The sequence below is a fragment of the Danio rerio genome, chromosome 25 (genome assembly GCF_052040795.2).
Source record: "Danio rerio strain M-AB ecotype USA chromosome 25, GRCz13ab, whole genome shotgun sequence".
NCBI lineage: Eukaryota > Metazoa > Chordata > Actinopteri > Cypriniformes > Danionidae > Danio > Danio rerio.
The window spans coordinates 11,659,841-11,678,103 of NC_141045.1; the positions used below are offsets into that span (position 1 = coordinate 11,659,841).

General features: G+C 33.7%; 2 protein-coding genes across 6 annotated transcripts; one reads left to right on the top strand and one right to left on the bottom strand.

Annotated features, from left to right (window-relative positions):
• The first annotated feature begins 1,082 nt into the window (after nucleotides 1-1,082).
• zgc:110339 lies at nucleotides 1,083-7,510 on the top strand. 4 transcript variants are annotated; one of them, NM_001017792.1, is given in 6 exon segments: nucleotides 1,083-1,291; nucleotides 1,389-1,440; nucleotides 3,137-3,324; nucleotides 3,401-3,556; nucleotides 7,020-7,130; nucleotides 7,216-7,510. In NM_001017792.1, coding segments are annotated over 6 exon segments (768 nt in total). In that variant the 5' UTR covers nucleotides 1,083-1,144; the 3' UTR covers nucleotides 7,330-7,510.
• Nucleotides 7,511-10,112: 2,602 nt separating this feature from the next.
• gal (galanin/GMAP prepropeptide) lies at nucleotides 10,113-18,186 on the bottom strand. 2 transcript variants are annotated; one of them, NM_001346239.1, is made up of 7 exons: nucleotides 18,109-18,178; nucleotides 17,941-18,021; nucleotides 15,985-16,039; nucleotides 14,938-15,009; nucleotides 12,191-12,277; nucleotides 11,952-12,023; nucleotides 10,119-10,365 (listed from the first exon to the last, which is right to left on the bottom strand). In NM_001346239.1, the coding sequence occupies exons 2-7, from the start codon at nucleotides 18,019-18,021 to the stop codon at nucleotides 10,304-10,306; spliced, it is 429 nt and encodes a 142-aa protein (NP_001333168.1). In that variant the 5' UTR covers nucleotides 18,109-18,178; the 3' UTR covers nucleotides 10,119-10,303. The 2 variants fall into 2 exon arrangements, with proteins under 2 accessions (XP_087166370.1, NP_001333168.1); XM_087310244.1 differs by lacking the exon at nucleotides 14,938-15,009 and having other exon boundaries at nucleotides 10,113-10,365; nucleotides 18,109-18,186.
• Nucleotides 18,187-18,263: the final 77 nt, after the last annotated feature.

The window sequence follows — 18,263 nt, forward strand, 5'->3', positions numbered from 1 at the left end:
ATATATCACACAGAACGATTTTTTAAAAAGTAAAACTGTACACAGCGTCCTGAGGGTTGGGTTTAGGGGTAGGGTGTGGTTAGGACAATAGAAAATACAGTTTGTGTAGTATAAAAACAATGGAAACCTATGTAATGCAGGCCTGTAGCCAGCTTGGTTAAAGGGGTGGTTCTTTTTTCTCAAAACTAGGCCTAGATCTTTTTGCAGTTATTGGCCTCATTTTCTGTTTAACTATGAAACTTAAATACTGCATTTTAGTCACTTTTTAAGCACAAACTTTAGCTGGATTACCTTGTCAGATGGTCATAATAACCACACTTTTTAATGCTCCAACAATATTTTCTAAAGAGCTTAAATAAAAAAAATATAAAAATTGCTTATTTTTTAAAACACAAATGTATTACATTATATATCATTAGAAAAAAATAAGTATCTGTTAAACTTTTACATTAAAACCTGTGGCCCATTGCCATTTATTAGGCAAATAACAAACTGGCCAGCACATTCGACTTTCCTCAGTCACAATTAAAAAATAATAATAATTAAAAAAATCTATCATAATAATAATTTAGAGCTTCACGATTTTTCTAGCCTCTCTTGTAAAAAAAAAAAGTACATTTGAAATTTCATGGATAACAACAATAGCCATATTCAAATTAATTTGAAGATGGTCTGCTTTTGGTTATTTGTTGTTCAAGAATAAGATCCAAAAGTGTGTCTAAGTGCTGGTGAAGTGGGAATTTCGGACTCATATGGAGAAAACAGCCTTTTAAAACATGTTTTGTAACTGAAATCTACGTGCAATATCCTTAAAAGTGTACTTAGGATGCTTTCTTATAATTAGACTGAAACCATTTAAAACCCAAAAAGCCCCAAATCTAAAAATTGATAGCATGCTTGAGGCCTCTCCCAACAGTGATGTTATAATAAATGTGGAAAATAAATGACCATGTAACCATATTAAAGCGCCAGATAAGCATTGCGAAACCGAGTGAATGATTTTCTAATGCATTATCCATAGTCCAGTAAATCGGCTAAATCTGGAGGTTGGACGGATTATGAAACCAAACTCCGCCCCCAACAAGACTGAAGTTGTTCAGCTAGTTAAGAGAGCGCACTTGGGAGCCCTCGAGACGATTATAGGATGAAGGGTAACTTCGCTAAGTGCGGATCGGTGCTCATCACTGGAGCGAGCAGGGGTCTCGGTCTGCAGATGGTCAAACAGCTGCTCGCCACCCCAGAAAGACCCCAAAAGATCATAGCAACCGTCAGGAATCCAGCCGCTGCGGAGGTAGGCCGTCACATCACGCGCGGTAACTTCACTTTGTAATGAAACATGCTTGGAAGTTGCTTAAGGAGTGATTATTATGGTTTGTTTTCGTCTTCAGGAACTACAAAACCTCGCCAAAGCTCATCCAGACGTTCATATCGTGACCCTAGGTGAGTTTTTGTGTCACGTGACTGACGCGGACGCGCATAAAAACACTCACTAAAAACGAGTCACTGCTGTTTTCAGTGGGTTTAATGTAAATAAAGCGATTACATACTGAATATTACACTTATAAAGCGCAGTACACAATTTGTTTTTCGTAAATACACGTTTGTAGCATGCTTCATCTTATATTTGAATTAATTAATTCATATTTATTATGTAACAACAAGTATAAATGTCATAAATAAGTTTAGAAATAAATGTATAAATACTGTAAAGTCTATTTGCATTTTAATAATTCAAATAATTATGTTTTTGTATGCCATCCCAGCTCCACAAACTGCATAAATCATAATAATATGGTAATGGTGAAGTGTATTTCGTTAATGTGGCCAGCAGGTGGAGACAAAAGACTAGAAAATGCTACTTTTGACCAATAACAATCCAATTGTGACCAATTGTGTGTGTGTGTGAAGCTCTTCATACTTCCTTTTAACCATTTTACAAAAATCTAAAATATATTTATACACAAATTTAATTAAATATAGGATTCAACTGATGGTCAAAAACAAAAGGAGCCCATGGCAAAAGTGGAGACCCAGGTACACAATTACAGAATATGTTTTTCCACCAGTCATAGGTTTTACACTGATGTGTATGTTACAATTTTGAGTTTAAAACAATTTAATAGTTGCAAAACTACAATTAAGGAACAAATTATTATTTATTTGATAACTGGAAATTGATTTACAATATACTAATGCCCTATTTTTCTAGGCTTTATTGGTGATAATGGTCAGGAATATTAGACCATTATTTCCTTTAGCATAGGAAGAGGACAGAAACTAGCCTGACAGTAATTGTGTGAATTGTGGAGCGGGCTAAATCTAAAAAAAACATCTGTGTTTTTTAGTAAATGTACCTTTTTTTGTTTTTATTCTTGCCATAATTTAAAAATATTTGCAGAGCAACTCGTGTTCTGTCGTCATTAATATTTTAATAAACTTTAATAGGTAAAACTGTCCGAGATATAAACAAAAGCAAGTGATTCATCAAAGTTTGATTTAAAAAAAATCTTGAATTGTTATAAAAATCCTTAAAATCATTAAAATAATTAATAAAAACAAACAAACAAAAAATTTAAAATCTTGAACGATATTAATGATGTGACGTAGTTCCGGAAACTTCCTACTTTTCTGTTTATCCGTCTGACTCTTCGGTCAGTTTCTTTTGACCACCCCCTGTCGTTTTAAAGAATATCACAACAGCGATCGCACAAAGTATAAAAGCCTCATCCAATTCGCTAGGTTGCGCGCAGCCAGCAGATTTCTGCGATGCGGCCCCAGGCGAAAGTATAAATCCAGCTTTAGCAACCACTCAGAACACACTGTCAACAGCCTAGCAAGAAACATGCTAATCCATACTAGAAACACGCTAACCTACTGTATATGTAGTTATAACCGTTTCAAACTTCTTTAAACTTCAATTATTTAAATTTTGAAAGGACTTCAACCTTGCTAACCACAGAGCCATCGTGTCTTCTATCCAATATTTCATATATTTTTAAGCTGTATGCATTTCAGCTGATCGTTCACAGTAACAATGCTGAAGATCCAGTCTGCATGTGTGATATTTATCTGATCAGACAAGCCTGCTGAGCTGAATACTGTACATTTGAAACAAATGAAACCTTCTGTGTTTCAGATATATCCAATGAAACGAGTGTGAACGCTGCATCTCAAGCAGTTGAAGCCATTGTTGGGGCCAATGGTCTGAACTGCTTAATTAACAATGCGGCGATTGGTTTGAGCTCTGACCTGGACAGCGTCACTCGAGACGTCATGATGAAGACCTACGAGAGCAACACGGTTTCTCCTCTCTTTGTGACCAAGGTATTAGAGGATTCTATTTTCAGTAGTTGTCCATTGAGGGTTTATCCTCCATTGAATAGCGTGTGGTGTTTTTCAGGCTCTCCTGCCGTTGTTGAGGAGAGCGGCGGCTGAGGGGAGTGGTATGAGCATCCAGAGGGCCGCAGTGGTCAACGTTTCGTCTCTTCTGGGATCCGTGCAGCTCAACTGGGGCGAGGGTGCGAGCTTTAAGAGCTACGCTTACAGGGCGTCCAAGGTAAAACTTAGGCACTGAAAATGAATTACATAATGAACAACAGATAACAGCAATCAAAATACTTTGTTTCATGACTTATAGACAGCTCATTAAAAAACTATCACAGCCCTGCTGAAAAATCCAGCTTAAACCAGCCTAGGCTGGTTGGCTGGTTTTAGCTGGTCGACCAGGCTGGTTTTAAAGGGGTTTTGGCCATTTCCAGGCTGGTTTCCAGCCATTTCCAGCTTGGTCTTAGCTGGTCAGGCTGGAAAATGAGCAGCTAAATCCATCGAAAACCAGCTTGACCAGCCTGGTTTAAGCTGGACATAGCTGGTTTTGGCTGGGCTCCCAACCTGGCTAGGCTGGTCAAGCTGGTTTTAGCTGGTCATCTCCCAGCCTGACCAGCTAAGACCAGACTGGAAATGGCTAGAAACCAGCCTGGAAATGGCCAAAACCCCTCTAAAACCAGCGTGGTCGACCAGCCTAGGCTGGTTTAAGCTGTTTTTTTTTCAGCAGGCAGGGTCTGACCAAAGACATTCATCAACCTGAAGGATTTACAACCGGCAAAACACAAACAAAATGGTAAACTTTCTGGTGTACCGAGTGCTCGAATTTTCATTCAGTCTTTCAGTTGGACTAAATTAGTGTACTAATGTAGGGAATAGTGAGTGAGGGTTCTCAATCTCATTCCTGGAGGTTCGGTGTCCTGTAGATTTTAGCTCCAACCCCAATTAGACACACCTGGGCTAGCTAATCAAGCACTTACTAGGCTTTTTAGAAACATCCCTGCCTTACCTGCCAACAATCCCGTTTTTGTAGAGAGTCTCCTGTATTTCAGACCCATCTCCCGTATTTTTCTGCCCCCTCATCACCCCCACCCCTGCTGTGCACTTTGCGCGCACCCACGGATAAAATCTCCCGGATTTTATGATCTGAATGTTGGCAGGTATGATCCCTGCAGGTGTGTTGAGGTAAGATGGAGGTAAAATCTACAGGGCAGTTTAGTGGCATTGTGGGGAATAGTGATTCAGTTTTTATACAAGATGTAAAATAAATCTCTGATGCCTCTAGAGTGTGTATGTGAAGTTTCAGCTCTTGGAAATGTTTGATCTAATGTTTGATAGCTCTTTGAAATGGCCCCTTTTAGGCTTTGATTCTAAATTTGCCATTTTGGTGACTGTCGCTTTAAATTCAAATGAGAGTTTGAATCAAAAGAGGGCAGAGCTATAAATGCCTGTAGCTGCGTCCGAAACCGCATACTTCCTTACTATATAGTACGCTAAAATCAGTATGCGAGCCGAATAGTATGTCCGAATTCATAGAATTTGAAAATCAGTATGCGAGAAGTACCCAGATGACTTACTACTTCCGGCGAGATTCAAGAGTGCGCATCCCATGAATCTCATGATGCCCCGCGAGCAAATTCATGAATGGGAGTAAAGCGACGCAATTGACGCAGGTAGGTCACGTGACTATGACAAAATGGCGAAAGTAGTACGTCCGAATTCCATTCATACTTTTCACGTTTATACTGTATAGAACGTACTTTTCTAATGGCCGAGTAGTTCGCTTAAATTCTAATGCAGTACCTACTGAGTGGTAGGCGGTTTCGGAGGCAGCCTGTGTGTCAGTATAATGGCAGATTCAAAAGCAAGACTAATATCCTGTGCTAATGAGGGAGAGATTGTCTCCAGTCGGTTGAGCTTTTCCCTTTAGATGACTCATAAACAAGCGAGAATGTCAATCAAAGTGTTTCTGCAGACTGCTTTATATAATTTGTGATTATGAAAAAACAAATTAATATAATTAAAATTAATAATAAAAAAAAATTAATGCATTTTTACCAATAGAAGCTGGGTATATTTACTGACCCTTGCCACACAACTGTGTTTAAACCCCTTTCAAAAGTCAATTTTTGCATGATGGGATGACAAAAAAGCTAAATTTTCCACGACATGTCAACCATATTGCTCACATAGAGCAGTGTAATTTAATTGTGTCAAGACCTCCGGTCTCATTCACTTCCATACATTTTAGTTAAAAAAACCTCTTTGTTGTTGTAAGCTTTAATTTTATTATGATATTGTTCTAATATATTTGACTGCCAGACGACGAGTGGAAAAGAAACAATTTGGCACGAGAAAAAAAGACTAACCATAACAATAAGAAAAACATGGAATAATGCAATAAAAAAGGTACAGAAAAATTACATTTTGATAAATGGAAAGTAAAATTAAACCAATAAAAGCGAGTGGTTTGTGTGGCTTTGTGCTTTATTTTTTCATGCATAATGAAAATAACATCACGCTTTGGTATTTAACCATGGCATTCATATCACAAGCACATCTGTGGCCAGACCTCACAGTTTGTTCTCTCCAGATAATTTGTCCCTCTATTCCCTCTGCATAACATTGCTGTGTAAAAACTTGAGTTTTGAGTCCTGGGGCTGATGTGTCATATGACAGAAAGCTGCTGTCGACATTATTCTCATATGAGGATTAGCAAAAGTAAAGCAACACGGTACTTTTTGGAAAGGGTATTTAAAAATGGTAGTCTAATTAACTTTTTTGGTGTATTTAACAGTGGAAATGGACAAAAAAAACATAACATAACTCATGAAAATGGACCATTAGTATCATATACAGTGCATACGGAAAGTATTCATAGCACTTCACTTTTTTTTTTCACTTTTTTATGTTACAGCCTTATTCAAAAATGGATGAAATTTCCTCAAAATTCTACACACAATACCCCATAATGACAATGTGAAAAAGATTTTTTGAAATTATGGCAAATTTATTAAAAAAAAAAAAAAACTGAAAAATCACTGAGCTCAGGTACATTCTGTTTCCGCTGATAATTCTTGAGAAGTTTCAGCAGCTTAATTGGAGTTCACCTGTGGTCAATTCAGTTGATTGGACATGATTTAAAAAGGCATACACCTGTCTAAATAAGGTCCCAGGGTTGACGGTGCATGTCAAAGCACAAACTAAGCATGAAGACAAAGGAATTGTCTGTAGACCTCTGAGGCACAGGGCTGGGGAAGGTTACAGAAAACTTTCTGCTGCTCTGTCAACTGATACATTAAGAGAGGACGGGACCTAAATAGCTACTGGAGTAGTGTTTGTTTTATCACAGCTCTGGGGCATCAAATAAAGAGCAAATGAGAAGCGTCTTGAAGTGGACGGGTAATGTCATATTCTAGAGAGCATTTGTTTGGTCGGGAATTGATGAGAAATTGAAGTATGTGGTGACATAAAAAAAAAACAAACATTGCATTTAGATGGAAGTGAGAAACTGCAGGCTTTGGACGTTTATATCGGTTTTAGATTTCCTAAACGTGAATTTTGTTTTGGAGCACACTAGCTTATAGACATCTTTAAAACTAAAATACTGATTCTAAACTCTAAAAAATGTTATTTAAATTTTAATAAAACTCACAGAACCTTTAAATTAGCCTTTGATTTTTCATTTTTAAATACAGAGTGCGCTGAATATGGTAACAAGGTGTTTGGCTGCTGATCTGGAAGCTGACGGCATCTTGTGCGTGGCTCTTCACCCCGGTTGGGTGCGCACTGATATGGGTGGACCAATGGTGAGTCTACATGATGTTTTTTTTTTCTTTTCTTTTTATTCCTAAAAACGACTTTGATTTTAACCCATTTACTTCCCATTTACAGGCTCCTTTGAGTCCAGAGGAGAGCATTTCATCCGTGCTGTCCGTCATTGCTGGATTAAAGGAGGAACATCACGGTGGATACGTGGACTACACTGGGAAAAACCTACCCTGGTGATCTGCCCATACTGTGTTTCCACGCTTGTCACGTTGACCGAGTGCCAGATGACCACTGAGAATGCAGAAAAACAGCCTGTCTTATTAATTATTCATGTTTCCGCCTGTTTGTGTCCACTAAACCTGAGCCGTTTGTACTTTTGATTACAGAAAATAAACTGTGCTACTTGTCAGAAAAAAAATCAGTTATGATTATTGCTTTTATTGGTCAAATATATATATTTTGTTTTTTTTACTCACCGGCCACTTTATTAGGTACACCAGTCCAACTTTTCATTAACCCAAATTTCTAATTAGCCAATCACATGGCAGCAACTCAATGCATTGAGGCATGTAGACATGGTCAAGACGATCTGCAGCAGTTTAAACCGAGCATCAAAATGGGAAAGAAAGGCAATCTAAGTGACTTTGAACGTAGCATGCTTGTTGATGCCAGACGGTTGTTGGTGCCAGAGTATTTAAGGACAAATTTGAACAAAAGAAGATTGGAAAAACGTTGCCTGGTCTGATGAGTCTTAATTTTAGCTACGAAATTTGGATGGTAGGGTCAGAATTTGGCATCAACATGAAAGCATGGATCCATCTTGCCTTGTATTAACGGTTCAGGTTGGTGGTGGTGGTGCAATGATGTGGGGGATATTTTTTTGGCACACTTTGGGCTCATTAGTACCAACATAGCATTGTGTCAACACCACAGCCTACCTGAGTATTGCTGATGACCATGTCCATCCCTTTATGACCACAGTGTACCTATCTTCTGATCACTACTTCCATCAGGATAACGCACCATGTCATGAAGCACAAATTATCTAAGACTGGTTTCTTGAACTGTACTCAAATGGCCTCCACAGTCACCAGAACTCAATTCAATAGAGCACCTTTGGGATGTGGTGGAATGGGAGATTCGCAGCATGGTTGTGCGTCCGACAAATCTGCAGGAACTGTGATGCTATCATGTCAATATGAACCAAAATCTCTGAGGAATATTTACAGTATCTTCTCAAATCTATGTAGGAAGGATTACAGCAGTTCTGAAGGCAAAAGGGGGTTCAACTTAGTACTAGTAAGGTGTACCTAATAAAGTGGCCGGTGAGTGTATATTGGTATTTAACAAGATCATACATATTATTATGATATGATACAGAATAAAAATAATTACAGACTGTTAGTTTTCTTACTTTCCCACTATCCACTACATTTTTACTGCCTAAACTTTTCTGCTCACCAAGGCTGTATTTATTTGAGGTGTACAGTAGAAAATGGTCAAGAGCAAAATATTATTACAATAAATTAAGTTTTCCTGTTGTATGTAGTTTAATTCATTGTGATTTAAAGATCAATTTTCAGCATCATTATTCTAGTATTTGGTGTCATGATCCTTCAGAAATCATTGTGATTTGCTGTTCTATTATGATCAATTATTGCAACTCAATTAATTATGATTCATGTAATCATCAAAGTTAAAAACATTTTTCAGCTTCTTGGGATTCAGTAGGTAGCGCTGTCGCCTCACAGCAAAAAGATCGCTGGGTCACTGGTTCGAGCCTCTGTGTGTCTGTGTGGAGTTTGCATGTTCTCCCTGCATTCGCGTGGGTTTCCTCCGGGTGCTCCGGTTTCCATCACAGTCCAAAGACATGTGGTACAGGTCAATTGGGTAGGCTAAATTGTCCATTGTGTATGAATGAGTGTGGATGGATGTTTCCCAGAGATGGGTTGCAGCTGGAATTGCATCCGCTGCATAAAAACCTGCTGGATAAGTTGGCAGTTCATTCCGCTGTGGCGACCCCGGATAATAAAGGAACTAAGCCAAAAAGAAAATGAATGAATGAATGCATTTTAAATCTTTTTTACACACAATTCCTTCAAGCTATTCTAAAACAAATCGATTAAGTTAGCTTAATTGTTTTATGTTCAATCCACTTTAATTTGTAAAAACAATTAAGTTGTCCCTCCAAAAAAATTAGAATTTACGGGTACACACTCTAGCCCGGATCCAGAAAGCTCCCCCCTCAGATTTAAATAGGTATCTGGTTTAATAGTGTGGGGTTGGGGTGGTGGAGGGATGCTGAATTCGAGAGAAAACGGAGGTATGACATGTTTGACTATAGGGGTTTGCTCTTGAGCGGATTGGATAATAGAATGATTGTGTGTGTGATGACTTGGCCTCGTCAAAGACTGATCATGCTCCTTCTGAAATTTGTTTATAAAACATCACTTTGTGTTCATTTATTTATTCATTTTCTTGTCGGCTTAATCCCTTTATTAATCCGGGGTCGCCACAGCGGAATGAACCGCCAACTTATCCAGAAGGTTTTTATGCGCTGTCGCCTCACAGCAAGAAGGTCACTGGTTCGAGCCTTGACTTGGTCGGTTGGTGTTTCTGTGTGGAGTTTGCATGTTCTCCCCGTGTTGGTGTGGGTTTCCTCCGGGTGCTCTGGAGTCTGGTTTCCCCCACAAGTCCAAAGACATGCGCTATAGGTGAATTAGGTAAGCTGAATTGTCTGTAGTGTATGAGTGTGTATGGATGTTTCCCAGTACCGGGTTGCAGCTGGAAAGGCATCCACAGCGTAAAACATATGGTGGATAAGTTGGCGGTTCATTCCGCTGTGGTGACCATTAATTAATAAAGGGACTAAGTCGAAAAGAAAGTGAATATTTCTTCGTTTTATCATGTTACAGTATTTTTGATCAAATAAATGACTTTTTTTTTTTTTTTCAAAATATCAACATTTTAGACTGATGATTAAAGATATTGAAAACTAAAAGATCAGACAGAGGATAAGCTGAGTGGAATGCCATTTATGAGTTTTATTTTTGAATCCATCTCCACATCAGCCGTCGAGTGATTGTGAATACGTGGCCATATTGAAGGTTTAGCGTGTTATGAGTGTGAATGAACAGCCTCTGAGAGAGAAAGAGTTCAGCGTGACACAGTGGAGGAGGTCAGGGTGTGCGAGTGCTCACTTCGGTCAAATTTAGGGTTGACTGATCTCTTCTGATGTGAGAGAGGACGGCAGGCTGTCCAGAGCCCCAATTTCTGCAGGATGAAGAAAAAAGTACAAATGGGGACAATAAGAACAATTCACTTCCTCAGTCAAGATGCAGTTGAAGTCAAAATGATTCACTTTCTAGTGATTTATTTATTTTTTTCTTTTACAATTATTTCCCAAATGATGTTTAGCAGAGCAAGGAATTTTCACAGTATTTCCTATAGTATATTTCTTCTGGAGAAAGTCTTATTTATTTTATTTCGGCTAGATTAAAGCAGTTTAGATTTTTTTTAAACATCAGGAGGGCTACTAATTTTGACTTTAGCTATATATTGGGTGAACAGTGGATTTTTCTACTTTTTAGAACTAGAGAGGTTTATGATTTTATGATGAGGTCTGTTTATTAATATTGGAGTAAATTGGATAATTTCTAGTAAACGTTTTTTTTTTAAAGTTTTTTAATACGAGATAAGAGTGGAAATTGAATATATTCAACGAAATGAATTAGTCACACAGCAGATGATTTTCATAAATGTTTGTCTCAGAATATATTATAAAAATATCATCATGCATTATGTACCGGGTCAGAAAGAGGGTTTTTTGTTGTTGTTGTTGTTGTTTTTTTTGCAAGTAAGTTTTTTTTTGTACTGTTTTTGTCTTACGAAATCCAATATAAATATTATGACTATTTAAAATAATTTCAAAGTAATTTATTAAAAAAATAATTCAAATATATATTTTTTATTATATTAATGATTATTAAGAAATATTTTCTAATTATATTAATATGATTTATTTAGAAAAATGTTTTATTTTCAATGTTGGTAATATATTTTACTATTTTTTATAAATTTTTATTAATTAATTATTTTAATATTTAGTTGCTTTTTAGATTTTTGTGAAAAAAAATATTTGAAACTTTTTACATACAAAATATATTTGAAATGTCTTCTTTTACTGATTTCTTGCATTTTAATATACTATAATACATATAATAAATATACTATATATAATTCTAAATTAAATTAATAAAAAATATTTATAAAATTATATCTATAATAAATTAAATAATATGTAAATTCATATATATATATATAGCACTTAGCATAAATGAGTACACCCCATTTTGAGAATGAATATTTTTATCCATTTCCCAGTCAACATAGGTATTGTATTTTGGTCCATTTAAACAAAACAGATTTATTAAACAGATATTTTTATTAAAATAATATTTTTGTTACCAAACATATTTAGAAATGTAAAGATTATACAATTAAATTCAAGCAAAATATTTTTTAAAAAATACAACCTTCAAGATTTCAACTAAATTTTTACAATTTTAAGCTTCTCTTAATTTTGACTCTTTTTAAAAAATTGTATTTAATATTTCTGTTTAACATAAATTTGGTTGTACTAGTATGTGGACCGTTATGGAAAGTTATTTTTGTTATTTGGAGTTATAAGCTCCAGATTTGGCTTCAGTACTGACTAATCTCATGTATATGCACAAATATAATATTGTATAGCTTCCTATCACTAATATGAATTTAAAATAGAGATTTGTGAGGGGTGTTCTGTGTATAGTTTTTTTATATTAATTTATTTGTTATGTAACTTATTTATCCCCGCTTACCTTTTAATTTGAGATACGAAAGAAAGTCAATGATGGTATGGACGACATCCTCATCTGCTATCCTCAGAGCTCCTTAAAAAAACATAAACAAACAACTCATTATCGTTTATTATTTCCATTTCAACATCTGTGCATCTGTACATTAACAATTAATGAATATTTCAATCCACTCCCAAAGCCTAAAACAGCATTATTAACAATGTCAGTAATGAGCCCCGCCGGCGCCACATGTGTCTTACCTGTCTTGAAATCCTCATCTAAAGGCATTTCTCTCTTTCCTGCCAGTCCGTGTTTGTCGCTGAGGCTCCTGTGACTATCAATGGCATCTGATCATAAAAGCACAACCACACACACACACAATCCCAATGATCATTTGAAGAGGCACTCCAATATTCACCAGCAGACCCTGCAGCCCCGCCGCTCATATTCATATTCATTTAGACCTCCCCGTGGCACACATATGGTGCTAATGCCACATTATGCCAGGAATGTCTGGTTTTGTTTTATTGGTTTGTTTTATTGTTGTTGTTTTTGTTTGGGACAGATTGAGTAGAGCAACCTGCAGGACTTGAGTCATGGAATTGCTTTTTTTTTGTTGCAATGCGAAGCACACACACGCTCACAGGCTTGTGAATAAGAAGTGCACATACTTGTATCAAATGCATGCTTTTAAAATACATTCCTCGCGGTTTGTTGAAACTACTTATTTAAAATAAGATGAAAAAACACGAATCTTGAGTTTTTTTAGGACAACTTAATTGTTTTATGTTCAATCCACTTAAATTTGTAAAAACAATTAAGTTAACTTAATCAGTTTGAGTTGGGACAACATGGAGGTATTGTGTGGAACAGCGTTCGCTGCTTTTTCAAACTACTTATTAAAAACGAGCTGAAACAACACTTTTATTGTCTTTTTTTGGGGACAGCTTAAATGTTTTATGTTCAATCCACTTAAATTTTTTAAAACGAATAAGTTAACGTAGTTAACGTTCCTTCATGTTGTGCCAACACAAATAGATTGTGTGGAACCCAGCATTTTTTACAGTGTAGTTCAATTTATCAAGGTATATAAACTGTAAAAAATGCAGGGTACGACACAATTCATTCATGTTGTCCCAACTCAAATCTATTAAGTTAACTTAACACTTTTAACAAATTTATGTGGATTGAACATAAAATATTAGGCTGTCTCAATGAAATCTCTAGAATTGTGTTGTTTTTTGAGTGTGTATATATATATATATATATATATATATATATATATATATATATATATATATATATATATATATATATATATATAATATTATATATATATATATGTGTGTGTGTGTGTGTGTGTGTGTGTGTGTGTGTGTGTGTGTGTGTGTGTGTGTATTTTTGAGTGTATATTTGAGTGTTTTTTTATCTACTTGGTCATTTTTAATTTTCTATTATATATATATATATATATATATATATATATATATATATATATATATATATATATATATATATATATATATACACACATATATATATATATATATATATATATATATATATATATATATATATATATATATATATATATATATATATATATATTTCACACTTGGAGTTTGTATTTATGTAAAAATGTAAATATTTGTACTTCAAAACATCAAGGTTGATTCAATGCTACTCGCAGCTTCTTTGTAAAATTTTGCTGTTTTGAATTAAAGTTATTAATACAAATATTAATCATCATATATGTTAATAGGCTAGTCATGCTTTGCATTTTTACTGTATATTGTAAAATTGAACAGTTTTTATTTAATTGTAAGTTAATAAATAAAATACACATTATTGGCGTGATTGTTTTTTTTTTTTTACAAGAAAATATTATCTTAATATTTCTTATTTAAAGTTTTGCATTTAATCAAATCAGTCAATGGAAAATATTATAATTATGAAAATAAACATAAATTAGGTCCTAACCAACTGCACTTACCATAAATTAAATTATAATAATTTCACAATAAAATAATAAAGATAATAATAAAGATAATAAATAATTTTTCTAACAAATGATCAATAAAATAATAGCTCGCAGTTAAGCGTCCAAAAATTCAGTTCACATTTTATTTTGAAAAAAAAAAATGTTTAATTTGCTGATTTCGAACTTTTATTTAATTCTTTTTTTATTTTAGCGATTACTAAGTGAAAATTGTTTCTACACTGATTAATAAGTGATATTTAATAAATTGCAATGGCGTGTCCAAAACCACATTTAGATTACTTGCTATGTTAATTTTGGTTTCACGTTTATTTAAAATATATATTTTTAATTCTAGTAATTGCTAAGTGTAAATAGTTTCTATGCTATTTAATTCATTAATAACATGTAATTGAGTGTCCAAAAATATCATAAATTCAGTTCACAATTTACTTTGAGAAAGAAGGACTTTCCGATTGTTTTGCTAGTGTCAAATTTCACTTTTATTATTACATTTAATGCTAAGCGAAAATAGTTTCTACACCACTTTTTTTCTGAAATATATTCATTTAAAGTAATATATTTTACAAAAGTATTCTGAAGTGTGCTTCTTTTTCACAAGTGCATCCGATGCAAAACCCAACAAAGAAACACAAGCAGAAGCTCACAGCAAGTGAACAAGCAGATAGAATAGAAGATAGAAAAGCCAAATACTAGTTTAAGTCTACCTTAGTGCAGGTAAAACAACAGAAAACGGATATTCTGAAAGAAATATGTCAGTAGTACTAATTAATCAAACTAAAGATTACATAATAAGCCTGTGTTTAGAAAGTCCATGCATTTGCACACAGAATATGCATCTAAAGTATGCTTTAAATTAAAGCTCGATGCATCGATCTTTCTGGTTTTCTTTCCGAAAAGATCTGATTCATTCTGAATTGTAAGCTCCACTGGGAAAAAAGCACAAAGCGCGAAACGTCACAGAGCAATTCCTGGTCTGACTTCAACAACCTGCAGGAGCTTTCTTACATTGACCAAGCAGATCTTCTCGCCCCCTTGCACTGGGAGTATCCTTAATCTGTATAAGGTGATCAATACGACCTGAAACACAGGGAGCTTATATGTAACTGACCTACACAGGTGTACCTTCATGAGCTCAGCATCACTGACCCCAAAACAGTTCATCAACAGGCCTGCTCAGACAGCATGTGCAAACTACTAATGTCTATTTTTTTGTATGGTTTAACCAATATAATGCATTCAATCCATTTTGACCTATAATAGTTCAAAAATTTAATTTGTGGCTGTTATGGAGTTGGATTTGACCCTCCAAAGTTACATTTCTTACAATAATATTTTGTAAAGTGTTATACATTATGTTTTTTTAGGTCATTTTCAACCCAGGAATGCTTGGAGAACTTTAGGTGAAGAGATTCAAGATTACTTTTTGTAAATTTATCTATGAAGCTAAATTACTTTTGTTGTTTTTTTTTTCTTGTTTTTTTTTATAAATCAACCAATTTGGGAACAAAATTTTGTTATTTTGAAACATAATCGTTTAGCAAATTTCATTTATCTATATTTATTTAATTTATAATTTATCTATCTATATTATTAGATATATAAAATAGTTAATGTTTTGAGGAGTGATGAGTTAGCAATTTAATTAAATTCCTTTTATATAAAAGACAGAATAATACTGGTAATTCTCGGATTATGTGTTGTAATAAATTTCATAAAATTATACAATAAATAATTTCTTTGTGAATATTCAAAAATATACTTACATTTTGCATTAAAATTAGAAATTCTCAACTTGTTATTTGACAGAAATTATGTAAATAATAACAAGGTAATAACAAGGATGAAATCATCAATGACATCAGATTAAATATAGTTTAGTAGTTCTAGCTATTAAAAAATCTTGGGGTCCAATAATATTGATTTTTCTATGCATTATAAGAGTTAAAATGTAGACCTGAGAGCAGCATGATTTGTTAATAAACAGCTATTGGGAAAGACAGAGAGAAAGAGGGATTATAAGAGAGGACAGACAGATGGACAAAGCGGACTCACGAGGACCGAGGAGGTAACCAGCACTGTTCAGGGTCCATCCTCTCTTCTCTTTTGCCTGTTTTACACAAAATGTATTCACATATAAAATATATATATATACATATATATATATATATATATATATATATATATATATATATATATATATATATATAAACAAGATACAAAAACATACAGCTTAATCATAAATTTTTTTTTACTATTTTTATTCAGACTATATATATACATACACAGTTGAAGTCATAATTATTACCCCTCCTCCTTGAATTATTAGCCCCCGTTTACTTTTTTCCCCAATTTCTGTTTAACGGAGAGATTTTTTCAACACATTTCTAAACATATTAGTTTTAATAACTTATTTCAAATAACTGATTTATTTTATCTTTGCCATGAGGACAGTACATAATATTTTACTAGATATTTTTCAAGACATTTCTATATAGCTTAAAGTGACATTTAAAGGCTTAACTAGGTTAATCAGGTTAACTAGGCAGGATAGGGTATTAGGCAAGTTATTGTATATCAATGGTTTGTTCTGTAGACTATCGAATAATATTTATAGCTTGAAGGGGCTAATAATTTTGACCTTAAAATGTTTTTTTTTTATTAAAAACTGCTTTTATTCTAGCCTAAACAAATCAAATAAGACTTTATTCTAGAGAATCAGACATACTGTGAAAATTGTCTTGCTCTGTTAAATATCATTTGGGAAATAATTTAAAAAGAGGCTAAATAATTCTGACTTTAACTGTATATAACAAATGTCTCTTTTAAATTCATGTTTTTAATAGGAAGCCAATTTATATTTGTGCACATTATGTTAGTCAGTACTAAAGCCAAATATGGAGCTTATCTAACAAAATAACTTACAATAATGGTCCAAAAACTAGTACAGCCAAATGTATATGTTATATAAAAATATTAAATACAAATTTAAAAAAGAGGAAATATCAAGAGAAGCAAAATAATAATAATAATAATTAGTTGGTGACTAAAATATAATTTAAATAAATCTATCTGTTTAATAAATCTGTTTTGATCATGCACCAAAATGCATCGCCTATATTCACTAAGAAATGGATAAAATATTCCTTTTCAAAATGGGGTGTACTCAATTATGTTATAATCTATATAATTGTATTTTAGTAATTAAATAGTAGAGTGTAAATAAGTGTTTCATATGTCTGGTTGGAAGATGTCACATTTAAAATGCATTATCATACTTTATATATTTATATTTATTTATTTGACTATTTATGCTGTTTAATTATTTTGATAAGCTGAGTTAGAAGGTCTTAATTAAATGGCAAAAAATAATACAGATTACATTGAGATTACATAATAAGAATTTGTATCAAAACTACACAATTTAATCTTAATATAAAATTATTTATAACTATATTAAAATAAAAAATAAAAAAATATTTTACCTAATGTAAAAATACACTTTTTAACAGTGATTTTTAGTATTTTATTGTCAGGTTGGGGCAACAAATTTTAGCTGTATTAATTGTAGACAGATAAATTATAATAATAAATAGTAAATATTTTGTTGTATGACTATTTTTGTTACATTATTAATAGTTTTACCGTCATATTTAATACTAACATTTTCATTAAATACACATTTAATGAATGTCTCTCAAATTACCCCATATTCCACACAGCATTTATTTTATTAATAATATTAGTAGTTCTAACATAACAGTGCAAATGTTGCTCTTTTGAATATTATTATAACTTTTTATTAGCTTAAAGGTTACACGTTTAAACAATTAAAAATAATTTTAAAAGCCACCTTGAATTAAATACACTCGAGTAAATAGTGAAAACTAAAGTTGTTTCACAGATTTTAAAGACGTGGCTGCAGGTTTCAACTTTCAAGTCAAATTTGCATTAAAACATTAGACTGTTAAAAATCAAAATAAAGAATCTTTGAATCAAAAGAGGTCTTACCGCGATCACCATCCCGAGTGTTTCTGTCAGAAACGCGCACACAATGAGAGACACACAAACTCCACCGACACACCTGTGCATCTGAAACAACACCAATGAAGCGTTATAAACAACGTGTTCTCATTAAACCTCACAGAATATAACCAGAGACCCGGACTGAGAATTTACCCTGAGTATCAGTTGGTCTTTGGAGAGTGAAAACACTGGTAATATTCCCGCCTCTTCTGCTGCTGGTCCTCTGATGCTCCTGTGGATTCGGGCGCCTTTTATTGAAAGGCAACCTCTAACCTCTGACGTCTTTACGTCAAAAGGTGACACCGGCA